Raw genomic sequence first — 26,557 nt, 5'->3', positions numbered from 1 at the left:
TCGGGGGGAAGAGACAAGCGGCTCTCTGAATTCAAGCCAGCCTGGTCTGCAAAGTGAGTTCCAGGGCAGCCAGGGCTGTTACACAGAGAGACCCTGTCTCAATAAAACTAAACAAATCAAGAAGTAAACAAAAAAAGGGACTGAAGAGGTAGCTCAGAGGGTTAGAGCACTTGCTGAGGAGGACCCGGGTTTGAACCCTAGTACCCGTATGGTGGTACACATCCATCTATAACTCCAGCTCCAGAGGAGCCAACACCCACTTCTGGCTTCTGTAGACACCTAGCAAATGTGGTATACACACACACATACACATTTGTGCAGTGCATGCAAGCGAATAACCATATGTATAAAATAGATAAAAAATGTACTTTTTAAAAAAGGGGTCTTAAGCTGAGCATAGTGGCATATGCCTCTAATCTCAGTACTTGGGAGGCAGAGGTTGAATTTGAGGCCAGCCTGGTCTACATAGTGAGTTCCAAGGCAGCTAAGACTATGCCTTGAAACCTTGAAAAAGAAGAGGAGGAGAGTAAGCTATTTGGAAAGGACTCTGCTTGTTGTAGGTCTTCAGTCATACACTGTGCTCAGCATCCTGTGGGCCATTTTAAAGTGAAAAATGATCCTTAATTTCTGTAAAATATATTTTCCAAGAGGTCACCCTATATGTTTCTATTTAAAATTAGCAGATAATATTCCAGTTTTTAAAGCTGGAACCCAACATATTTCTCTCTCTCTCTCTCTCTCTCTCTCTCTCTCTCTCTCTCTCTCTCTCTCTCTCTTAAATTGACAATTTTTGGAAATTTTTACATATAAAATGGTAGATATAAAAACTCTTTCTAAATTAATTGAAGGTGGAATTAGAAACATTTGTGTGCCGGGCAGTGGTGGCGCATGCCTGTAATCCCAGCACTTGGGAGGCAGAAGTAGGTGGATTTCTGAGGCCAGCCTGGTCTACAGAGTGAGTTCCAGGACAGCCAGGGCTGCACAGAGAAACCCTATCTCGAAAAACCAAAAAAAAAAAAAAAAAAAAAAAAAAAAATTGTGATAAAATTAAAGATTTACATTGAAAACATTTTTGATAGAGGAAATATATAGAAAGACATATTAAAATTGAAGATTATCATGAAAAATAATGCAGATAAAATGGTAGATATAAAAAATTACTAAATTAAAAGGGGAATTACAAACATTTTCTGATAAAATTGAAGATTTACATGAGAAATATTTCTGTTAGTCTATGTCTTTTTATTGGGGAGTTGAGTCTATTGTTGTTAAGAGATATTAAGGAATAGTGATTGTTACTTCCTGTTATTTTTGATGTTATTCTTATGTTTATGTGAGTATCTTCTTTTGGGTTTGTTGGAAGAAGATTACTTTCTTGCTTTTTCTAGGGTATAGTTTCCCTCCTTGTGTTGGCATTTTCCATCTATTATCCTTTGTAGGGCTGGATTTGTGGACAGATATTGTGTAAATTTGATTTTATCGTGGAATATCTTGGATTCTCCATCTCTGATGATTGAGAGTTTTGCCCAGGCTACTATACCCACATCTCTTATCTTTTCTAATTGTCCTCCAGTTTTGTCCATTTTTCTTCATTAGTTGCCTTTTGCAGGGGCATGGGGTTTGATTATTTGGGTCTCTAATTTCTTTATTTGTTTTTGGGTTTTGAAACATGGTCTCTCTATTTAGTCTTGGCTGTCCAGGAACTCACTGTGTAGACCAGGCTGGCATCAAACTCACAAGATTACCAGCCTCTGCTTCCTGATTGCTGGAGTTAAAGCCATGCGCCACTGCACCCACCCAGGGGCAGTTCTTTACAACTTGATTTTCTCTAGGGTTAACAGTGGTTTTAGGAGGGGAATAATTTAGTGTATATATTCAGTGCCGCTTTAAAAAACAAATCTTGGTTTCTTAAGCAATTAGTAATCGTCAAAATAAATATTAACTGTACGAGATGTTTTTGCCTTCCTGATAGAGCCTAAGGCCTAGATAAAGGGTGACTGCAGTACACATTCTCTGAGCCCCGTTCTTACCTTTAGAGATCATGCATGGTGATATGGTCAGCGAGTCCTTCTTCCCACCTAGTTAGCAAGTGTCGCTGATTGAAAGGTCATCTTTGCCTCCCTGAGGTGCTTTCCATATTATAATTTATAGGAGCCAGTTGTGATTGTCCAGTATTTGGATTAGTAAAGCACTTGATGTTGTTTCCAGAGACAGGCAGACCTTGGGGGCTCTGCCCTGATGAATGTCTCAATTCTGTGATGAGTTCACAATCCACATTATTTGGAGGTGTTGGCCTAATAGACGGCGTAGTCACCCAGAGCTTAGCTCATCCTGGACACTGCCTGCATCCCCATAGCTCACCCTGGACACTGCCTGCATCCCCGTAGCTCACCCTGGACACTGCCTGAATCCCCGTAGCTCACCCTGGACACTGCCTGCATCCCCATAGCTCACCCTGGACACTGCCTACACATCCCCATAGCTCACCCTGGACATTGCCTGCATCCCCATAGCTCACCCTGGACACTGCCTGCATCCCCATAGCTCACCCTGGACACTGCCTGCATCCCCATAGCTCACCCTGGACACTGCCTGCATCCCCATAGCTCACCCTGGACACTGCCTGCATTCCCATAGCTCACCCTGGACACTGCCTGCATTCCCCATAGCTCACCCTGGACACTGCCTGCATCCCCATAGCTCACCCTGGACACTGCCTGCATCCCCATAGCTCACCTTGGACACTGCCTACATCCCCCATAGCTCACCCTGGACACTGCCTACATCCCCATAGCTCACCCTGGACACTGCCTGCATCCCCATAGCTCACCCTGGACACTGCCTGCATCCCCATAGCTCACCCTGGACACTGCCTACATTCCCATAGCTCACCCTGGACACTGCCTGCATCCCCATAGCTCACCCTGGACACTGCCTGCATCCCCATAGCTCACCCTGGACACTGCCTGCATTCCCATAGCTCACCCTGGACACTGCCTGCCTCCCCATAGCTCACCCTGGACACTGCCTGCATCCCCATAGCTCACCCTGGACACTACCTGCATCCCCATAGCTCACCCTGGACACTGCCTACATCCCCATTTCTCTGGGGTTTTTAATCCACCAAGAAGTAAAAACAGCCTCTGCCACATGCTGCCAGGATGTTGTGCCTGACGGCACCGGTCCAGGCCGCCACTGACTGAACCCACTAAAACTGAGCTCTTACCTCCTCTCTCCAAGTATTCTGTCAGGTGTTTGCCACAGCAAAGATAAAATGTTACTAATTATATAACTTTTGGAAAATGAGGTTCAGCTCACTGGAAGAATGCGTGACAGACAGGCATGCCCAAGGTCATAGGCTCAGTTCCCAGTACCACAGAAGGAAAAAAATGTTGATATTTCAGTTAGCTTTTATAACCATGCTTCAGTTTAATGTGTGATCTTTGTTAGACTTGCCGAAATACTGAAAGTAACCTCAAGGTTCTCTTGGTTACCTTTGGAGGAATCCCCTGGTCTGGGAACCCAGTGTATGCCAGAGACCAGGTCTAAACTCTGTAGGCACAACAGCTGTGTATACCTTTCTTTCTTATCTCTTCTGTGTTCTAGAGATGTTATCAAGTGGCTGGTCAAAGCAGTGACTGAAAACGAATTAACTTCACCTCAAGATGAGACTCAGACCTCTCCAGGATCAGGAGTCTTGAAAACTAGCAGTGACCATCTGTCTCCCCGGCCTAACCTGACTAGGAACACCAATCAGCTGTAAGGAGCAGGCAAAGAATTGTCTCCAGGCTTGGAGGGTTTGTTGTCTAACAAATAGGACTGGTCCTACTAGTCTAGGAGTGTAATTATGTAGAATTCTTGTGCGGCATACACTAGGACCTAGGTTCCATCCACAGAAAGGTAGGCCAGGTGCTTACAGGTTCTCACTGCTGAAACTTCTCCTTGGAGTTCTGATTCAGAAAGTATCTCCCCTTTCTAGCTCCCTTTTGTGGATCCTAACCCAAGTCCTGAGCCCGCTCTGCTGGACCCTGCTTCCTCTAAAGACACCCATCCCATCCTGCGTAGCCGTTCAGACTTCTACTGACTTGCCCTCCTGCTCCTTGAGACTTGTAACTCTGATCCATCTCCTGCCTCTTAGCCGCTGGGACCTCCAGCTCACCTGCTCTGTTGTTTTCTTTTAAATACTAATGAAATTGTCCTATTTTAAAAAAAAAATCAAAGCACCTGATCAGATTTGGACAGAGCCAGTATAGCAGCTTACAGGTGTCTTGTCACAGAGTCAGAAGCTGGCCTGCCTTGTTCTGTTATTTTTGTCACTATCTGCAGTTTCTCTGAAAGCAATGCTCTTCTACCATATACTACGTGTTTAAGTGAGTTCTGTCAAGCCAAGCTCACCTTTCTGAAGTGTTGCTTACCTCCCAGTGCTGTGTCTGCCTCTCTCCCATATTTGTGTGTGATGGGAGAGGGTGAGGATCCACCCCTGGAAATCCTGAGGCTAGTCTTAGTAAGAACTGCCATGTCGTAAAGAAACCACTAACAGAAAATATACATAATGAGGCTGGAGAGATGGCCTAGCAGTTAGAGCACCTACTGCTCTCCCAGAGGAACTTGGTTCCCAGCACCCAGCTGCTCCAACCATCTGTCACTCCAGTTGCAGGAGGTCTAGGGCCCTTTGTTGGTCTGTGACAGCAGCAGGCATGTGCGTGGTACATAGGAGTAATTAAGAGGTGAAATAAGTAATTGAAATTATTAAAAATTAAATGACCAATGCATGTCTTCTACAACAAAGAAATTAAAATAATGTTAGTCACCTTGGACCTGTTTTTTCATTTACAAAATAGAGAAGTTCCAGCATCAATGGTCTTTACTGTTCTCTAGACCCTTAGGATTGTGCCTGCTTTAAGCATCTTGCTTACATAGCTCACCTTCAAATTCTAGAAGTTTCACAAACGAGCTGGCAGAATTCAGAAGGACAGATAGCTGAAGGGAGCAGGCTAAGGGCTGGGTGGCTCTCCGGCTGTGCGCTGTGAGGATCTTCTGGTAGTCTCTGTTCTGGTGTTGGTGTTGGTGTTGGTGTTGGTGTTCACTTGCTTTTTTGTTTTGAGATAAAGTCTCAACAGGTAACTCTAGCTGGCCTGAAACTCACTATGTAGATCAGGCTAGCCTGCCCGTCTCTGCCTTCTGAGTGCCAGAATTAAAGGTGTGCCCCTGCACACCCTGTTGTCTCTGTTCTCGGTACTCTGGTGGGGACCTTCTCCTCTTCAGGAAGCCTCTCTCCTGTCCTCCCACTCACTTGTCTTCTGTGTTCTGGATCCAGGATTGTGTGTCAGCTTCAGAGGATGCTGTCCATCGCTGTAGAGGTGGACAGGACTCCAACCTGCAGCTCCAATAAAATAGCCGAGATGATGTTTGGCTTTGTGCTGGATATCCCTGAGCGGAGCCAGAGGTGAGTGTAGTTCCATCCACTTGTTTTGGTTTTGGTTTCTCCATTAAAAAGAGGACTACACCAGGTGGTGATGCACGCCTTTAATGCAGCACTCGGGGAGGCAGAGGCAGGCAGCTCTCTGGGAGTGTGAAACCAGCTTGGTCTACAGAGTAGGTTCCAGGACTGCCAGGGCAACACAAAGGAGCCCTGTCTGAAAGTCATTCATTTTTAAATTAACTTTTTCATCTCTGCCTGCTAGAAACAGAATTTCAAGGAAAAAAAAAAAAAGCCAAGTGCTAGACCGGCATCCTGGAAGTGAAAGGGGGTGTGGAGATGTGATGAGAGCCCAAAGCTGCCCACTTTATAACTTTTTGCTCTTCTGGGGCTAGAAGTTTCCGGCTTCTGACAATTTAACTCTTGCTGATAGTAGCAGGGGATTAAGAAAAAAAGCTTAAGTTACCTGGGCTGGTTTCTCTCTTACTCAAGTGCCCCTTGATAGCAAGGCAAGAGAAGAGGCTCAGAGTTCCTTACCACTTCGTGAGCCAGAGAGGTAAGGAAGGAAGAAAGTGCACGCGCGCGCGCGCGCACACACACACACACACACACACACACACACACTCACTCACTCACACTCTGGCCAGACTATTTCATCAGTTTCACAAGTGCACATGTATATGTATATACATGCATATATACATACATTTAGTGGGTGGAGCAGAGCCCCAACAGCTGTACTTTATTTTTTTATCTCAGCCTTTTCATACCTTTTTTTTTTAAAGATTTATTTATTGTTATATGTAAGTACACTGTAGCTGTCTTCAGATACTCCAGAAGAGGGCATCAGATCCCATTACAGATGGTTGTGAGCCACCATGTGTTTGCTGGGATTTGAACTCAGGGCCTTCGGAAGAGCAGCCAGTGCTCTTAACCACTGAGCCATCTCACCAGCCCCCTTTTCATACCTTCTTAAACAAAAGTTCTTTAAAAAATTGCCTCATAGATAAGACGTCACACACAAGGGGAGTTTCAGAAGGATGTCCATGGTAAGCTCAAAGCAGCATTTCCTTCTGTAAGCTCATCATAGGTTCGAAGCCACAGTGTCACATGACCTTGCTTTACCATAGTGCACACCTGTGGCCTCATCCCTGGGCCTGACCTAGAATGAATGCTTTTCCTTGATCACAAATCTGTCCCAAGCTTATGTCTCTTCTTAGTGTAACTTATGAAAGCTCATCGTATTCCTTATTATGCAGCCTTTGCTTACCCTCCTATGAGGAGGAGGCACATTCTGTTCTTGATCCTAACTTTATTATACCTCTCTGGGAAAACAACTAAAACCATCTCCTTAAACTTTCTTCCTAAAATTATTTGAATCAAATTAGGAACTCATTAATTCATCTAAACAGCATTAATTCATGAAAGGTCATCTTCATGTTGGTCTGTAGGAAACGTGCCCAGTGGGGTGGTCAGATGCCCAGGAACCCTTAGGCTATGTGATAGAGGTGGGAAAGGCTTCTCAGCAGAGAGCAGTCCTGGGATGACTCTGGGACTGTGCATCTCCAGTGTGCACCCATCTAAGCCATGGAAACAGTGGGGCATCTCCAAGAACCTCAGTTGCATACTATGGCCTTTCCTAGATGGCTATGGTTAGAAAAAAACACAAACTTTAATTAAAAAGGGAAGAAAGGGGTAGGATCCCAGGTAATTGATATGTAGTCGAGGCATAATTTCTTCGGAAGAAGTGGGACGCCATCAGATCCAAACTCTCCCTACCATGTCAACCTGATTAACAAGTCATCCTTCAAGTTTAGACTTGGAGTAGACAAAAACAGTATAAATAAGAACTAAGATTTTTCTCATAAGTGGCAAATTGGTAACCCATCCAAATTATACTAGAAGATACATATAGTGACCCTTACTTTTATTCATTATTAATTCAAGTATAGAGCTGGAGAGATGGCTCAGCAGTTCAGAGCACTGACTGCTCTTCCGAAGGTCCCGAGTTCAGCAACCACATGGTGGCTCATAACCATCTGTAATGAGAATGTCTGAAGACAGCTACAGTGTACTTACATATAATAAATATTTTAAAAATAATAATTCAGGTATAATTGGCAATTTTACTTTCTTACAGTTGCATTACGCAGGTTTACATAGAGAGTATTCATTTTCCAGGGACTTGTTGGTAGTACATATAGTCTTACAAGCTTAGCAGGACGGCTCAGGAGGTAAAGGTGCCTACTGCTAAGCGTGACGGTCTGCGTTCAGTTACATGGTGGAAGGAAAGAACTGATTCCTGCAGGTTGCCCTGTGGCTTCTACCCACACACCTTGGCATGAACAGACATTCGCACAGACAAAGTTAATAATAAAAAAATGAAAAGAAAAAATCAAGATGGAAGATAGATTACTTGTTTAAAAAAAATCTTGCAAACCTGATAAATTCAGCTATTCTAATAGGAATATTTTGTCCTTTTTTGTAGTTTTCAAAAAAATTATGAGCTGGAAAGATGGCTTAGTAATTAAGAACACTTCCTGCTCCTATAGACAACCCAGGTTTGAGGCCCAGCACCCACATGGTAACGAACAAAAGGAGTGTGAAAGTCTCCTTTCCAACCTGTGTGACTTTTGTCTGTTTCTCTCACCTTGCTACAACAGAACTTTCAAGTAGAATGTTAAGAGAAACCATGCAAGTAGATATCCTTGCCTTTCCCGTCCTAGGGAACCATGCAGACTTGAGCATCACATATAAGGGGACCTGGAGATGATGGTGGCTCATAACCATCAGCCTGTCAGAATGAGGACGAGGCCTATTTCTACTTGACTTGGTATTTTTCTAAAGAATAGATAAGGATTTAGATGGATGAGAATAGATGAGGATTTCAGCCTCTGTTGATATAAATATAATTTTTCCTCTTTTTTCTCTGGATGAGAGTTGTGTTAATTTCCCTTTTTTGTGTTTTTTTTTTTCCCCCAAGACACGGTCTCTTATATAGCCTAGACTATCCTGAAACTCACTCTTTAGATCAGGCTGGCCCTAAACTCAGAAATCTGCCTGCCTCTGCCTCCTAAGCATGGGACTAAAGGTGTGTGCCACCACACCTGGCTTACCACATTGTTTAATTTATCTTGATTTCTTTTTAATTTCACCTTCATTTGTGAAGGGTTTTTTGCTGAATATAATTCCTGATTGCTAAGTAATTGATGTATTTTAAAGATGTTCCATTTTCCTTGAGTATAGCATCTGTAATGATGCATTAGAAATTTCAGGTCAGCCGGGCAGTGGTGGTGCACACCTTTAATCCCAGCACTTGGGAGGCAGAGGCAGGTGGATTACTGAGTTCGAGGCCAGCCTGGTCTACCGAGTGAGTTCCGGGACAGCTGGGGCTACACAGAGAAACCCTGTCTCAAAAAACACACACACAAACAAAAAAAAAGAAAGAAAGGAAGGAAGGAAGGAAGGAGGGAGGGAGGGAGGGAGGGAGGGAGGGAGGGAGGGAGGGAGAGAGAGAGAGAGAGAGAGAGAGAGAGAGAGAAGAAAGAAGAAAGAAAGAAAAAAAAAAAGAAATTTCAGGTCAAGGGTACATCCCAGTGACAGAGCACAGGGCCCTGGGTTCAGTCCCCAACTAGCTGATCTCAAGTTCATGATCCTCCCTCCTGCCTAGCACAGGACTTATGGGTGTATTCCAGGATACCTGGCTTTGCTTTTTTTCAAATGCCAAAGATTGTTCCAGTATTCTATGTTACTGGTTTATTAATAAATCCATTTCTGTCTACAAGAATTGCGGGTTTTGTAGACTCCATTACGTTAGAACACTCAGCAACTGCTGGGCAATGTCTCTTTAAATGTGCTTCTGCTTGACTGCCTGTTCTCCACACAGGGAGATGTTCTTCACTACCATGGAAAGCCACCTTCTGCGATGCAAAGTGCTAGAGATCATATTCCTCCATAGTTGTGAGACACCCACCCGTCTCCCATTGTCTCTGGCCCAGGCCCTCTATTTTCTGAACAACTCCACGTCCCTGCTCAAGTGTCAGGTAATCCCTCCTTCAGAACACTTTCTCCTGATCCTGCTGTTTGGCCATCATGTGAGAGATTTGGAAACCATTGATTTTCCACTGCATTTCCTGTCTCTGCAGTCAGATAAAACCCAGTGGCAGACATGGGATGAGCTGGTTGAACATCTGCAGTTCCTGCTGTCCAGTTATCAGCACGTGCTTCGAGGTAAGGAGAGCGTCTCAGATAACTAACCCTCACTTGCTCATGTAAGTAAAGGACCATTCCTAGCACCTAGGAAGCTGAGGCAGGAGGATGAGGAGTTGAAGCTTACATAGTGATAGTGTGTCTCAAAAAAATTATATGAGCTGGAAAGATGGCTTAGTAATTAAGAACACTTCCTGCTCCTATAGACAACCCAGGTTTGAGGCCCAGCATCCACATAGTAATGAACATTAGTGACTCAAATGCCCTCTTTTCTCCTCCATGGGTACAGCATATAATGTGGTGATTACACAGAGCACATTAAAGCACCCATACATCAAATAAAAATAAGTACTTTTTAAATAATAACTTTTAAAGCAGTGTTCCTTGACTACACCTACAGAGAACATAGTTGGAATCACTGTGATGACAGGAACGTTCCTGTCTCGTCACAGATGATGATAACACAGTGTTCCTCCTGGTCATTAGATTGTATAGGTAAGCAGGACCCCAACCGTGAGAGCCCTGGCTTCTCATGACACCTTTGTTGGATCAGTCGTTCATGGACTACAACATCGTAACAGCTCTCAGTCAAATAGAGAATAGAGTATATTCCTCTTCCAGAGAACTGCAGTCAGTTTGGAGACCCTGTATCAGGCAGCACACCTGCCTACTTCCGTTGAATGGTGGCCTCTGGGCACTCACACACGTGGTGCACACAGACACACATGAGTTTTAAAATATCTTTAAGAAGTTTATTTTTCTTGAGGCAAGGTCTATTTCGTTCTGGCTATCCTAGAACTCTTGGTGTACACCAGGCTGGGCTGAAATTCAGAGATCCACCTGCCTGTCTTACAAGTGCCGGGACTGAAAGCATTCACCTCCATGCCCAGCAAAGTCGGTTTTTCTTGACAGTGAAGCAAGAACAGAGACCTTTTGGAAATGGGGCTCCCACAGTAACACACATGGCCTTTTTGTCTTGTCTCCTAGTAGCCAGGCACCAGTCCTTACCTATAAAATTGGACTTTAGCTTTTAAAAACAGATATTGTTTGATTCCTTCCCACTTGCAGAGCACTTACGGAGCTCAGTGATTGACCGGAAAGACTTAATCATTAAAAGAATTAAGCCCAAGCCACAGCAAGGAGATGACATCACGGTGGTGGATGTGGAGAAGCAGATTGAGGCCTTCCGCAGCCGTCTGGTCCACATATTGGGAGAACCTTTAGTCCCCCAGCTCCAAGACAAAGTGCATTTGTTGAAGCTGCTGCTCTTCTATGCTGCAGACTTGAACCCCGACACAGAGCCTGCTTCAGGGCACTGAGGCAGCCAGACTTCTAAGCACTGAGCACCAAAAATACCTCCTGACTGTTGCCAGCTACTCAGAAGCCCTGAAGTATGAACATTAGTTAGGAATATCATAGGACCAAACCTATCTTATTTATCTGTAGGTTGTAATAATCTTATAACTCTTCAGTATATATCTTTTTTTATAATCTTTATCCTAGCCTATTCAAATTTGGCTTAAATATACAAGGTGTATATATTTTTTATTAAATTATTTATCTATGCTTTTGAAACAGGCAGTGATATGCACTGTATGTCCAACATTTCCATGCAAGATGTAAAGAACCCTTCTGAACAATCCATCAAGGTACTGACGGCCTATTTCTGGAAAAAAAAGGTAGTTTTTCCTGAATAGACCACAATCCATACTAGACTTTTTATATTGCCCATGAATATGACTCTGTGGCCAGTTTATTAAACCTAATATAACAAGGCAGGCAAAGAAACAAGACTAGAGCCTGTTAAACATGTGCTGTTAATAAGATAGAATAAAAAGTTTACAATGCTTGGACTCCGCTATGGCAGAATAGACAAGACAGACATGGGCTTGAGAAAGTAGTAAAGATTTTTATTTGTCAGTACAAGATAACACAAATAAATTAATTTTTACAACAATCTTAGACTCCAGGGCTTCTCTATGAGGTCAGCTCATTATGTAAACAGACTACTATCTAAAATGATCGCGCAATTGTGAGTGTTCAAGACCAACAGACCTGTGAACGAGACGACACAGAAGGGCACTTCCTTGCCTCCCTTCCTCCATAAGATGTGTTACTGAACATATGAGGCTGACTTGGTGGAAAATGCTCTCAATGTTATTAGAATACAGTGGCACCAAGTTCATGTGACCCTGAAGACTGTAATCCACTTGTACCTATCGTCTTCTTTAACAAAAGCTTAAGCTGGGTACAGCTGTGTCCACCTCCAATCCCAGCACTTGGAGGCAGAAGCGGGCACATCTTCTCTGTGCATCTACTGATTGAGTTCCAGGCTAACCACGGCTACAAAGGGAGATGCTGTCTCAAAATACACACAACTAAAATAGCGTAATATCCAGGAACCTAGGGGTGGCGCTCAGTGGTAGAGCACTTGCCTAGCATGAGCAAGTCCCTGCCTGGGCTTAGTCTTCAGTAATAGAATGGGAGTGAGGAACTGTTTTGAGTATGAAACCAGCATACTGAATTAGATGGTAAATTAATTTCACATTAAAGTACGAAAGAGCAAAGGGGCTGTCCAAGACCTAGTGATGTCCTGTGACACAGCAGATACACAGCCCTCCAACTGCAGGGGCCAAGAGAACAAAGTGGTGTGCTGGACTAGCCAAGAAAAAGAACCTGAGCTGGGCAGTGGTGGTGCATGCCTTTAATCACAGCACTCGGGAGGCAGGCAGATGGATCTCTGTAAATTCAAAGCTAGCCTGGTCTTCAGAGCTATTTCCAGGACTACACCTAGAAACCCTAGAAAGAGAGAGAGAGAACAACCTGTAGTTCAGTTTACAGGGTCCTGCAAGTGTAGCCATGAGCTGTGCCCAGCTCTCAGAGTCCAGGCTAATGCATTATCAGGAGGCCTCCACTGTGCAAACTGGTTGGTGGGCACCTCTACCATGATTTGTCAGCGCTCATAGTGATCAAGGGAAAAGAATCAAGAAGCCTTAGTATTGGAAGCACTCCAGCATAATTTACCTAGGAAAGCAAGGATCAGAATCCTTCTCTAGAATAAATGATTTAAAAAAATAGTGAGGTCCTGACTCCACACCACTGACATTTTCCACCAACCTGAAAGCAGTGCAAAATGGTTTTTCTCACTCATCCAAGGACAATCTGCACAGTCACTCAGGCCTCAGCCCCATCACTCCTGTGTAGGAGCCCAGGGAAGTTACAGACCCTGGACACAAAGATTCTAGAAGCCAGTGGGTGTGAGCACATTCAGGTCACGGGGTTTGAGATTATGGGTTCGAAGTGGTTGTTGTTTCTTTCCTTCTACCATTGGGATATCCATATTTGGCGGCTTAAAGGTAGCTGGTTCTTCACCTACTCGTGTGGCCTGGGAACGCATCAACTCCATAGGAGAGGGTTTTGCAGCACCTTTGTAAGCCTGAATGGCAAAACCTGCCAAGGAAAACAACAGATTATAACCGCAGCCCACACAGTAGCCGGTAGCCTTGATGGTCTCTCTGAAGCTACCTTACCAGGATCAGATTTCTGCAGAGGTCGTGGTCCAAAGAGACTCCATTTGTCTGCTGAGTTCCTATCATTTCCACTCCCAGGATCCATGGTGTGAGGATTCGGAGCAGGTAAGGCTGAGGAGGAGCCAGACGAGAACCAGCCCCTGGAACAGAGAAGTAAATACATATCCTATATGCCATCTTCCCCTGTCACTACAGTGTCTTACACCAATGCTAAGAACCCATAGGCCGGAGGCCAGCATCGTCTCAGCACTGGCTTCCCCAGAGATGCCGGCACACAGGGTCCGGGGAGACTTACCTGGATTTCTGCTTAGGGGATGAGTGAGGGGTGTTGCTCGGGGTGGACTGGGCTGATGCAGGGTGCTTCTCTTCTTTTGTTGTCTCTCCACTCTGCAGCTTTAGTTTCTGTCCCAATGGGTGAAAAGAGACTTTTCAAAGTGAGATCAGATGCACAGTGGATCAGTCTGGGCATCAGCCCTATGATGCGCATTCTAACTTGAGGCAGCAGCGATTCTGTTCCTTCCACACCACACGGATTTCATGTTTCTAAAGAACTGTACTCTATAGCATCTTAAGCACTCCTATACTACAAGCTGCACACTAGAACTTAGGTTGCCAACAAAGCCAAATAGTCTATGGAGAGAGCCACCAGGCTGCTGACCCTCAGGCCCAGCCTTCAATTCTGTTCCTGTCTCACAGTACAGTCTCTGCCCTCCTCAGAGGTTCAAAGCCAAGGCAAGCTTGCTGTCCTCTTTAGTGAAATGCTTCTCCTGAGAAACATACCCCATTGTGCCCGCTTTTTCCCATAATCAGCCACCTCCACAGCATTATCAAATTACTGCTGACAGATTGGTGGCTTAGCAGGAGAGTCAGAGCTGCTGCTTAGGTCTAGGCTGAAGCTCCACAGTAGTATGAACTAGTCTGCCCTCCAGAAGGGACACGCCTCTGCTGGACCTCAGCTGACTTTCAACACAGCAGTTTTTGTAAGTTAACAATCTGGCCAGGCGGTGGTGGCGTACGCCTTTGATCCCAGCACTTGGGAGGCAGAGGCAGGAGGATTTCTGAGTTCGGGGCCAGCCTGAGTCTACAGAGTGAGTTCCAGGACAGCCAGGAATATACAGAGAAACCCTGTCTCGGAAAAAAAAAACAAAAAATCTGTTAGCCAGGCTGTGGAGGTGCACGTCTGTAATCCCGAGGCAAAGGCAGGCAGATCTACGAGTTTGAGGCCAGCCTGGTCTACAGAGTGAGTGCCAGGACAGCCAGGGCTACACAGAGGAAACCCTGTCTCGAAAACACCAAATCCAAAACACACACACACAAAAAAAAAATCTGTTACAAAAATGAATGGCAAAAAATGGAGTACCTGCCTTCAAAAGCATCTGTCTTGTCAAGGTTCAAATGGTATCAGCTCAACATGATTTCTCACAGGAGTGGCTTTTAAACTTAACCTGCAGATTCATCTGGAATATGCACGCACAATGCAGGCCATCCACGGTGTCCTTTACCTTCCCCTACCCTACATACACACTGTGCACCATCACCTGTGTTTTTGATGTTCTCCCTATGCCCAAAGGAACTTGTAAGGGCTACTTCAATTTTCTTATCATTTTCATTCTTTGTTAAAGATGTATTTTTACTTTTTTCTGTGCACGAGTGATTGCCTCTATGTATGTATGTATATGTACTGTGAGGGGAAGGTGTGCATGTGAAGATCAACCTCCTGGCACTAAGCAAAAGCCATCCATCTTTTGGGTAGTTTTCTCTTTTGTTTTGGCTTTCTGAGACAGGGTCTCACTGTGTAAGATCTGCCCTGGAACTCACTATATAAACTAGGCTGGCCTCAAACACAGAGACCCGCTTGCCTCTACCTCCAAGTGTAAGAAGTAAAGGTTTGCATCCCCGTGTCTGAGACCACTGTGGTTTTTTGTTTGGGGGGTTGTTGAGCTCATCTCTTGCTCGGACCTGGAGCTGATCAGACAGGCTGGGGGCCAGCGAGCTCCGGGACTGCACCTACCACTGCCTCCCCAGCCCTGCGGTGGCCAGCACCACCAGATCTGGCTTTATACATGGTTCTAGGGAGCAGTCCTCATGCTTCTGTACCTAACTGCCTGGCTTACCGGTCCAGTATCATCTTTATTTACACAACAGAATAAAATATCTACTCCAAGGATCAATGTCAAGATTATGTGACACAGAGCACCATTTAGTAGAAAGCCGCCTCTCTAAAAGAATCACGTGAACACCAGAGATGGGTTAATGGGGAAAGGCACTTGCCACTGGGCTGACAATCTAGGGTGGAAGGAAAGAACTAACACACAATAAATAAATAAATGTAAGAAAAATGTATTTAAAGTCATTAAAATGTTATCAGTAACCCCAGCACCAGAGGCTGAGGAGGGAGAACCATGACTTTGAGGCCAGCCTTAACTACACAGAAAGCTACATCCCAGCAGTTAAGAGCAGTAGCTGCTCTTCCAGAGGACCTCAGTTCAGTTCCCAGCACCCACATGCAGCTCAAAATCATCTACATCTCCAGAAGATCGGATGCCCTGTTCTAGCCTTTGCAGGGACCAAGAATAAAAGTAGTGCATAGAAATAATTGGAGAGCAAACACCATGCAGAGAAAATAAATACGTAAGACAAACACAGTGAGAGGGAGGCTGGAGATGTAGCTCAATAACAGACTGCTCCCCAGTAGGCACAGGGCCCTGGGTTCGATTATCTGGTAGCACAAGGAACATTCTATCCATCATTAAATAAACTCTCACCAAAATAATGTAACCCTAGTCTAAGACAGGTCCCCTCAATGTCCTGGAACTCACTAAGCTGACCAGGCTGGCCTTGAACCCACAGAGAGCCTCACCTGCCTCTGCCTCCCAAAAGCTGGGATTAAAGATGAGCACTATCACACCCAGCTCCTGAAGTAAAGTTTTAGAAAGTTAAGTATTCTCTGGGAATGGTGGTGCATACCTGTAATCCTAGAACTTGAAAAAAGAGGCAGGAGGATCACAGTTCAAAGCAGACCTAGACTTTGGTTTTGTTGTTTTTTGAAACAGGTTCTCACTATGTAGCCCTGGGTAGCCTGGAACACTCATGCTCCCATACACACTGTGATTAAGGGAGTATGCCACCATCCCAGCCTGAGTTTATAGACAAAGACCCTGTCTCTAAATAAACAAGCAGATAATGGTGATGTTGCTCAGCTGAGTTATAAACTCTGGGAACTGTGGGATGCTCCTTCCCTCAGAGCCAGCCACCCTGGCAGACATAGAAACAGCCCACAGCCCACAGTTCTCATACACGCCATACATAAGCAAGGCATGCCTTACTTTCCAGACCAGAAGCAAAACATCTGCAGCTAAGGCGTCCAGGCCTTCAGCCAGGACAGCCACCTTAGAGGGCAATCCAGGTCTGCCTGCCGTTCTCTTCCTGTTACTCTCCACAGTGGTTGACAATTAAGCTGGAAACCCGTAAACCACAATCACAGCTTGCCATGATGGCCCTGCTTGCTTACGTGGAGTGCTTCTGCCACTCGAAGGTACTTGGTCTCCTCAGTGGTAAGGCCCTTATGGGGTGTGTAGCCAACATCTCTCAGTCCTGCCTGTTGTTCAAAACGCTGGATGCTCTCCTGGGTCTGCTCTGAAAAGAGAGGACAAGTCACACTCAACCCCTCACAAGTGGCAAACCAGCCAAAACCAGCTAGGTCAGTACAATTCTTGTTCTCCCCAGAGGCAAGAGGCCACAGTGAGCACTGGAGAGTCAGGGGTACCCCAGACATGCCCTGACACAAAGGCTCCCTCAGAAGCCAGCCTTCCCTCATAGCACACCAAAAAGCAAGCTGCTTGAAGGGATCCTGGATCCATCCTTACCTCGCTCACTCAGACTTCGACACGGCATTCAGCAAGAACAAGTGGAAGGCACCAGAGGTATGGACAGAGTAAGAGTCCCCAAGGCACTAAGCTCCCTGAGAGAATTCCCGCCCACACAGAAACTCGGCCACAGGGACGCACTCCTGCCAGCTGGCACGAAGGTACCAGCCAGAGTCACAGCACAACAACCTGCCTTGACCCGGCCAGGCCTAAAGACTAAAGTTTCTTACATATGATCTACCTGTTACTGTCCCTGGCCAGCTAACCATGTCCTTTCAGCTTGCCTTATATGTCACAAGTTGCTCACTATAGAATGAACAAGAGATTTTTTTCTTAAGCTACAAACTTTGCACACTACACATGAGCATGGCAGCTGTGGGCTGTCCCCACACCAGGTGGACTTTGGGTTAGACACTCCACTTCCTTTTTCATGTGCACCCCATTCATGCCCAGTGCTCTCGGAAGCTAGAACAGTCAAGCTACAAAATCCAAGTAGGAGCTGCTGCTTCAAATAGGTCAATGACAGAAAACCAAAGTGGGTCTGGACTTTGTTTGAGGAAACTTTCCAGAACTGACCTAGAAAAAGAGTTGCCCTCCTGGAGAAAAGAAGGAGCTCTGACAGAAGAGCCGACCAAGATGCAGCTCTGTGCCCCTCAGTGCTGGTGTGGGCATTACTGCAGAGCTACGGACTGAATAATTAACTTCCCGCACTTGCCAGAATGGGCCTTGAGAAGGAAAAAGCTTAGGTAGTAACTTGTAACAAGTCTAAAGTGAAGATCTGGAGAGATGGCTCAATGGTTAGAAGTACTTGCTCCTCTTTCAGAGGACTCAGATCCTGTCACCAAGACTGAATGGCTCACGATTCTCACTCTGGCTTAAGGGGATCTATCTGGTGACTTCTTTAGGCCTCCTCAGGTGCACACATAAACGCGCGCACACACCTACTTCCCCACACTCAAACACACTCAAGCACACAGAATATATACATAAACACAAATTGGTTTTTTGTTGTTGTTGTTGTTGTTGGTTTTTTTTTTTTTTTTGACTTTTTTGGATTTGGTTTTGTTGAGACAGGGTTTCTCTGTGTAGCCCTGGCTGTCCTGGAACTCACTCTGTAGACCAGACTGGCCTCGAACTCAGAAATCTGCCTGCCTCTGCCTCCCAGAGTGCTGGGACCGAAGGTGTGCACCACCACCGTCCGGCCAAATTGTTTTTAAAATAATAAACTTAAAAAGAAAAAACTGGCTGTCACATCAAGTCTCATTAGGACTATCACGACACATTCTAAAGAAACTGAAGCCCCGCACTTGGACTTCCTGGTAGGCAGGCATGGATAAGGTCTTGGTCAGCACTACCAAAAATCCATTTGTTAAAATATATATAACTTATTTATAAATGCTAAGTAAAAAAATTTTTAAAGTCAGTGGTCCACGACTATAATCCCAGCTCTTAAGCACTGCTGGCAAGGTGGCTCAGAGGTTAAAACACTACTTCCAGGTCCTGAGTCTCAGCAACTACACAGTGGTTCCCAACCACCTATAAAGGGATCTGATGTTGTCTTCTGGCATGTAGGTGTATACATGAAGACAGAGCACTCCTACATTAAAAGATAATAATTTAAAAAAATAAAACACTAAGACAGGAGGACTATTTTGAGTTTAAATCAAAAGGGGTACACAGCAAAACTCTGTCTCAAAACAAAGCCAAATAAGCATGTACTAGTGGAAGGCCATATTGTCTCCAGCACACCTAGGGCAGCAGATCCAAGCTCCTGCTAATGAAGTAACTATTCAACCTCACCATCAACTTGCCAGCTAGACCGCTACTTCAGAAAAGTGGGATACAGTATCTACTATTAAGTAATTTGTCCAAGACCACACTGGTCACAGCAGGAAAATGAAGACTGTATCAAGCAACAATTGCCTTAGGAATATACCTAAGCCAATGAGAAACTTAATAGTCAACAAATCTTCCTTCTGCTGAGGGGTTCAGCAGCCACTCATATGTGAGGTCCCATCTGCAGCTGAGACCCAGCTCCTTCCCCACCCCCTTTACTCTGCTTACTTGTGATCAGGGAATTCATGAGGACATGGGTAGCTTTAGCCTTCACCACAGGGGCCTTGTCTGTACTGCCAGTGGCTGTTGATGGAGTCGCAGCAATGGAAGAGACACTGGCCGCTCCTTCCTCTGTCTGCTCAAGAGAGGAGAGTAGAGGAGGCGCGTGAGCAGGGCAGGGGAGCCACACAGCTAAACTTACATCTTTGGAGAAAGTCACAAGAATATGTAGTCCACTGAGTGAAGAAATATTTGAAGGGGACAGCGGACACCTCTACTCGCCAAGGTGACAACGAGACTGGACTCATGGAAGAGCCTGGGACCACATGAGGAAAGGCAGTTTTGGGGCCCTGAGGCCTAGCTTTCAGCTTCTGTCTGCCCCCAAGACTACAGATGAAACACGGTCTGATGGCACGCACATAATCCCAGTGCCAGAGAAGCTGAGGCAGGAGAACTGGTGTGAGTTCAAGACTAGCCTGGGCTACATAGTGAGTTCAAGGCCAGAAGGCTGGAATACCTACCAAAACCGAGGAAGCATTAATGAGGGATAGAGAAGAAAGGACAAAAAGGGCAAAAACAAAATGGAACAGACACCTCCTACAACCAAGTCTTATTCAGCTGAGAGAATTCCCCTCAGACTCAGCCCCTCTTCAGTCCCCGAGTGCTGGCCAAACACAATTCAGGCTGTGTGGTAGGTCAGGGCTGTGGAGAGATGAGCCTCGGCTCCACCTCTAGGAGAACATAAACAGAGTGCGGTGCTGCCCCTCAGCAGGCCCAGCACTCTCTGGAGGCCAACCTGGCAGCACGGAAAGGCACACACTCACAAGCAACACAGCAGGCGTTCAGAAGCCTGTGCTGATGCCAATCACAACACAGCCTCTGAAAAGTTTTCTGAACTCTATGCAGACCTTCAGCTTAACACTGCAATGCAATACAGGCTGAGAATCACCGTTCAGAAGCCTGAGCTCTCAAGTCCCCCAATCTGAAATGTGCATACTGCCACGACAAAGAGACAGCAAAACTTCCCAGGGTAAAACTCCATCTAGTACATAAAAATGTGACTACATAAAAGTAATAAGGCTGCGAGAAGAGGCTATGCATACAACATAATAATTTAATTTCATATTTAGACTAGGGTCCTTCTCCCCCACTATCTCACTGTGTCGATGCAAATATTCTAATGATGCTATGGCTGGATAACAGAGAAGCTACAAGGAGGTAAACAGGACTCAACTTAGACACGGAGGTTCTGGAGTTAGGCTTCTTAGTTGGGGAAGCAGAGTCTAGAAGAATCTCTTCTAGGTAACACGACTGTTCAAGTTTTGGATTCGAAAAAAGTACAGAAGATGTACAAAGGGAACAAATGCGCCTGATTTTGTAGGGACTGAGAACCACCGAAGCTTCCAGGACAGGAGGAGAAAAAGGGGTGAGTTTGCCAGAAGCCGTCAGCAGGGTAAGGTACCTTGTCAAGATGCTGATACTTGCGCTCTGGAATCACTGGCTTCCAGGGGATGCTGCCCATGTCCGATGGAGGAGGAGTCATGGGCGCAGGGTCCTCTAGGGCATCATCATAGCTGAATGCCCGGCGGCACATCCCGATGGGCAGGGACATCTTGCCTAGAGGCCCGCTGGGAGCAAGAGCTAAGAACAGAGACACCTGTCAATGTGGGATATCAACTGAACAGACTATTGGCTTTAAGTTAATCTGTAGATGAGAAACTTGCAAAACTTAGGGGACAACTGGTCCATTCAAGGGAGCAGTAACAGCACTAACAACAGCGCTCCTCACCATCCTTATCCACAACACGCTATGACATACAGTCTTGCTCTGTAGTCCTGGCTAGCTGGTCCTCACTGTATAGCTTGCACAGCTAGCCTTAGTTCTGTCAGTCTTCCTGCCTCAGGGCTACCCAAGTGCTAGGACTATGAGCACATATCACCACACCAGAGCTTAATCAAGTTTCAGAGAATAAAGAACCTTAATTAACCTAAAGTTAAATTCACCTATGCGAAGTCCTGACTTCAAAGCACAATTTCCAGTAAAAGAATCAAACCTATCTCATTTCAAAACTTGCATGCTAAACTCTCAGTCATAAAAGACTGAGGATGAAAGTGACTGAAGATATCATTCTGTTTTCTTCCCTCACCCTGTAGCCAGTCTTCTATCATTTGATGAGGAAACTAAACCGTAGTGATGAAAGGAGTTGCCTCAGTTCATAGAGAAAATGGCTAGCTAAGGCTCAAAAGCTAAGGTTCAAAATCAAAGGGTTGATAAAAGATTTTCTGTTGCCTCCTGATGGTGTAATACTATTTATTAGTAACTTACTGACCAGAGACTGCCGTCTGTTTGCTATAGCCTCAATTAGAGGAATGACAGGTGCATTCTGGTCTCTTCTAAGAGAAACACTAAACTCTTAAATACTGTCATTAATATACATTAGTTTATTAGAAGCATCATTTTCCAATAGTTATAACTTCAACAGGTTTCATCATTCAGTGCTAGATAACAATCCATAAATATAAAAGAAAAAAAAAATCTATGTTTTTCCACACTATTTCAAACAGGACAAAATGATGGGGAATCTGAGCAAGTTCATGACGAACATGTGCCTTATGTCTCCCCTCTAAAGAGAATAACAGGAAAGAGCTCCTAGTCTGTGGTCTGGAGCGGCCTCTAGTTTCTAGCATTCAGAGGATTAAACACTTCCATCACAGACATTACTGACAGGCACTCTCACCAACACCACATCTTGCGCCTGCCATTCCTGTCCAGGACAACTGACTGCTGGAGCGCGTGTCCAGCTGGGTGACAATGGCGCCATTGGTCAAGTGTACTCTCAGCTGTGCCAGAGCAGAGAGCAGGGCTCCTTCGTCTGGTCACTGATGCAGAACCTGCCTTCAAGGTGAGACTTTCCTGTTACATAATCGTACTCTTCAAGGTGTCAACCTGCCCGGCAGCAAGTGCCAAGACCCGGAAAGTTTCACTTACACAGCACAGCAAGGGGACGCAGAGCTACCACGTGACTACCACCAAGATTAATAACTAACAAGCCCAAGAAGTTACTGGTTGCCAAGGGCTAGGGAGAAGGCAATGAGATGGATCTCCTAATGGGCACAAAGTATTTCTGGGGGCATGAAAATGCTTTGTAAGTAGATTAATTTGATGGACGCATAACCTTATGAACAGACCAACCATAAAATCACCCACTCTAGGTGAATTTACAGTATGTACATTGCTATCAAAAGGAAAAAAAAAAAGACATGCAAACAAAAACTACCTGGCACTGAGAGCCCTCCTTGTATCTAATCTTTTCCCATTTCCCAGTTCAGACAACATAAGCAAAGTCACACAACTAGCAGATGCTTCCAGCTATAAAGCCTCACCCTCATGAGCGCAACACCATAGCTCTGCACGGTGACAAGGACTTTATGAGTGGAAGACACACGTGATGGTAGAGACAAATGGTATTAGGGAACATGAAGGAAGCTTCCATTAACCCACCTAAGTGGGGAGCGATTTCAAACCATGTTTAACACCTTGCCCAATGGCTTCATAAAAACAATAGTAATAAAGCAATAAAGTCAGCTGATATCTACTACAAAATGTGTTCCTACAAAGAGATCAAAAACTTTTGGGGGGGTTGTTTGTTTGTTTTCTTTCTTTTTGTTTTTTTTTATTTGTTTTTTTTGTTGTTGTTGTTGTTTTTTTGAGACAAGGTTTCTCTGTGTAGCCCTGGCTGTCCTGGAACTCACTCTGTAGACCAGGCTGGCCTCGAACTCAGAAATCCGCCTGCCTCTACCTCCCAGACTGCGCCACCACCACCCGGCTGTTTGTTTGTTTTCAAGACAGGGTTTCTCTGTGTAGCTCTGGCTGTCCTGGAACTCACTCTGTAGACCAGGCTGACCTCCGCCTGCCTCTGCCTCCCAGAGTGCTGGGATTAAAGGCGTGCACCACCACCACCTGGCAATCAAAAGCTTTTTTGAGCCAGATGTAGTTAGTATACATGCATTTAATCCCAGCACTCAGGAGGCAGGGGCAGGAGGATCTGTGAGTTCCAGAACAGCCAAGTCTACAAAGTAAGACTCTGTCTCAAGACAAACCCTTTTGTGAACAGTAAATGTGGATTTTGCAGCAACTTTTAACTTTACTTACAACTTTTTTTAAGCTGGGTATGGTGGCTCGTGCCTTTAAAGACAGCACTTCGAAAGTAGAGGATGAAAGAGCTCTGGGAATCCAAGGCCAGCCTGGTCTAAATACAGTTTCAGGACAGTCAGAACCACACAGAGAAAATTTGTCTCAAAAAAAATCTAACAAACAAAAAGTGTTTCCTCTTCACAATAGACCTTTGCCATACACTTAAGGGAAGAGGCCCTAAGTTAAGATCTGGGTTAATACCATGGCTGAGAAGGTGATGACATAATACTAAACGAAGAAAATCACTAGGAACCAGTACTAAGTGATTGAGAGAAAATAAGTTCTCTGAGGGAAAAAAAAACAGACTTAACCAATAAGAACTTAAGTTTACCAGGCACTTCTGGTTGTCTTGAAGCCATTGAAAGATTGAGATCCAGGTGTTTTTTCTATACAGAATTCGGAGCTGAAGCTGAGTCCCTTCCACCTAATAAAAATAACAAAAGGGCAATTTCTAATGCTGAAACAGCAGAGGGTCATTCCAGTGCTGTTCTTTTGACAGACACGCAAGGATTTATGATCTGTTTAAAAAAAAAAAAAAAAAAAAACCCGTACACACACTAGAACCAATGAGCGACAAACACACCCCCAAAAGGATAAAGTTCACTAGCTGGCCAGTATCCACTGGCTGGCTCATCTGAGGATAAAGACAGACAGCAGTGAAGACAAGACACCTTACCACAGTGAAATGATGTGGGACTATGCGGACAGACAGATGTTAATGAGGAGCATTGCCCAGCTTCTGCAAGTTAGCAAAGCTTCTGAGGAAGGGTCCATCCAATCCAGATCTAGTAACAATAAACAATCAAGGTTTTTAAAGCCAAGGGTGCGCTGTACTGCACAGCAGGCATTACTGGTCCAAATTTTGTCCAAGTTCACAGGGGCCACTCGCTGCGGCCCAGAGGACATCCGCAAGCCAGACACACGTCCTTCCCCTCTCCCTTGGCGACCCCAAGCCCACGACTCTCCTTCGAGGAACAAAACAAAGCCTCTGGGATGTGTAACGCCTGTCCCGACCTTCCTTCCCATGGTCCCATCCCTCACGGCGAAGCCCACAGATTCGCGGCGAGCGGATGCTCCAAGGCTCACCGGGGGATCTTTCTGGGGTCCCTCGAGTCCCGCTAGGGTGGAACAAGGCCCCCTCCCGGTCCCGAGGGCGCGGCGCCCCGGAACTCAGGCTGCCCCCCAGCACCGCCAGGCCGCGGTCGGTTACCTGCTCACCCGCCACCTGCGGCCCGACTTTCCGCACTAAAGAGGTTCCGAGGCTCCAGATGGCCCAAGAGGCTGCGGGGCTGAGCAGAGCCGGGCCATCGTGAGAGCGCGACGAACGCTCTCCGACGGAGGACTGTCGCCGGCCGGCTGCCGAACCGCAAAGTAGCCAGATGCCACCGCTAGTCGCGCGAGACTTCACTGGGGGGGCGCAAGGGGCATTCTGGGAGTTGTAGTCCGGGATATGAGATTGTTTACCCCCAGATCCACCACCACCACCTAACACCATCAAGCTGCCCTGTAGGTTGGGCTCTCAAAAGGAAATCCCACCGGGTTCCCAGAAAGGAAGTCACACGTTGCCAGCATTTCCTCTGAGCTTTTTACACGATTACAGAATTGTGGCACTTGGAGGCTGAGACAGGAGTTTTGCATGGATCAAGGTGTGCGGTAGGGGCTGGGGGTGAGAGGAGAGAGGGGAAAAGAATGAAAATCGAGGGCTGGAGATGGTTTAGCAGTTAAAACAGCAGCTACTGCACTTGTAGAGGACTTGGGTTTGCTCCCAGCACCCACGTTTAGTATCTCACAACCTCTTGCAAATACAGCCCCGCAGGGTCTGCTGCCCTCTTCTGGCCCCCAAGGACACTGCACTTGCTTGCACATTCCCACATAATACAAGAAAAATTAAACTTTTAGAAAACAAAGACAGAAAGCCCGGTGTGGTGGGCTTTGATCCCAACAACTTTAATCCCAACAACTCGGGAGGCAGAGGAAGGCAGATCTCTGTGAGTTCAAGGCCAGCCTGATCTACAAAGAAAGTTTCTAGACAGCCAGGGGTACACAGACAATTCCTACCTCAAAAAACAAACAGCCAGGCGGTGGTGGCGCATGCCTGTAATCCCAGCACTTGGGAGGCAGAGGCAGGCGGATTTCTGAGTTCGAGGCCAGCCTGATCTACAAAGTGAGTTCCAGGACAGCCAGGGCTGCACAGAGAAACTCTGTCTCGAAAAAAAAACAAATCCAAAAAAACGAGAGAGAGAGAGAGAGAGAGAGAGACAGAGACAGAGAGAGAGACAGAGAGAGAGACAGAGAGAGAGAGACAGAGAGAGAGACAGAGAGAGAGAGAGAGAGAGAGAGAGAGAGAACAGACTTGGGGGAGAGCCTCAGTGAGACAGCTCTTTATTTATTTATTTATTTATTTATTTTGATTTGGTTTTTTTTTTTTTTCTGAGACAGGGTTTCTCTGTGTAGCCCTGGCTGTCCTGGAACTCACTGTGTAGACCAGGCTGGCCTCGAACTCAGAAATCCGCCACAGGCGTGCTTCACCACCGCCCGGCTGAGACAGCTCTTTTAATGGAGGAAAAAAAAAGCTCTCTAAACCTTTGCGGGGTGAGTAGAGGCTTTCGAGGTGAGTGTACATCATTGGCCAGGGCCAGGCTGCTGGGGATGCCTCATTAACATGAGGAAGGATTACAGGTGCTGCAGCTGCAGCGCTGTTGGACATGACCTTATAAGGGGTGTCTGTTCTATTCCTGCACAAACATCATGACCAAGAAGCAAGCTGGGGAGGAAAGGGTTTATCCAGCTTACACTTCCACATTGCTGTTCATCACTAAAGGAAGTCAGAACTGGAACTCAAGCAGGTCAGGAAGCAGGAACTGATGCAGAGGCCATGGAGGGGTGGCTTGCTTCCCCCGGCTCTCTCTGCTTGTTTTCTTACAGAACCTAGGACCACCAATTCAGAGATGGCACCACTCACAATGGGCCCTACCCCCTTGATCACTAATTGAGAAAATGCCTTACAGCTGAATCTCATGGAGGCATTTCCTCAAGGGATGCTCCTTTCTCTGAGATAACTCCAGCCTGTGTCAAGTTGACAGACAAAACCAGTCATAACCAGAGAAAGCATAGCCTGGCTATGGCTACTCGGGCTAATAGCCTCCTGGGGGCAAGGGGCAAATGTGGGGGTGCAGGGCTACATGTGCTGGGACACACAGGCTCCATCATATGCCTGTCCATCTCAGGATGAGATTTTTGGAGTTTGGACATGCCTTGACCCCACTCTTGTCCCTGGCCTGTT

At 45.8% G+C, this 26,557-nt stretch overlaps 2 protein-coding genes across 6 annotated transcripts in view; one reads left to right on the top strand and one right to left on the bottom strand.

Moving 5' to 3' along the window:
• Nucleotides 1-11,585, top strand: part of Simc1 (SUMO interacting motifs containing 1) — a 45,708-nt gene extending 34,123 nt beyond the window's left edge. For both annotated transcript variants that reach the window (XM_052156244.1, XM_052156245.1), the window contains 5 exons: nt 3,607-3,759; nt 5,318-5,446; nt 9,306-9,462; nt 9,565-9,649; nt 10,697-11,585. In XM_052156244.1, the coding sequence (XP_052012204.1) occupies nt 3,607-3,759; nt 5,318-5,446; nt 9,306-9,462; nt 9,565-9,649; nt 10,697-10,947 (775 nt within the window). In that variant the 3' untranslated portion in view covers nt 10,948-11,585. The remainder of the gene's footprint in view (nt 1-3,606; nt 3,760-5,317; nt 5,447-9,305; nt 9,463-9,564; nt 9,650-10,696) is intronic.
• On the bottom strand, nt 11,518-24,658 carry Kiaa1191 (KIAA1191 ortholog). 4 transcript variants are annotated; one of them, XM_052156247.1, is made up of 9 exons: nt 24,485-24,658; nt 23,951-24,059; nt 23,606-23,698; nt 20,542-20,720; nt 19,089-19,215; nt 16,670-16,794; nt 13,454-13,560; nt 13,159-13,298; nt 11,518-13,078 (listed from the first exon to the last, which is right to left on the bottom strand). In XM_052156247.1, the coding sequence occupies exons 3-9, from the start codon at nt 23,631-23,633 to the stop codon at nt 12,870-12,872; spliced, it is 915 nt and encodes a 304-aa protein (XP_052012207.1). In that variant the 5' UTR covers nt 23,634-23,698; nt 23,951-24,059; nt 24,485-24,658; the 3' UTR covers nt 11,518-12,869. The 4 variants fall into 4 exon arrangements, with proteins under 4 accessions (XP_052012207.1, XP_052012209.1, XP_052012208.1 ...); XM_052156249.1 differs by lacking the exon at nt 23,606-23,698; XM_052156248.1 differs by lacking the exon at nt 23,951-24,059.
• Nucleotides 24,659-26,557: the final 1,899 nt, after the last annotated feature.

Source organism: Apodemus sylvaticus, chromosome 14 (genome assembly GCF_947179515.1).
Source record: "Apodemus sylvaticus chromosome 14, mApoSyl1.1, whole genome shotgun sequence".
NCBI lineage: Eukaryota > Metazoa > Chordata > Mammalia > Rodentia > Muridae > Apodemus > Apodemus sylvaticus.
This window is presented reverse-complemented; position numbering and strand designations above follow the sequence as displayed.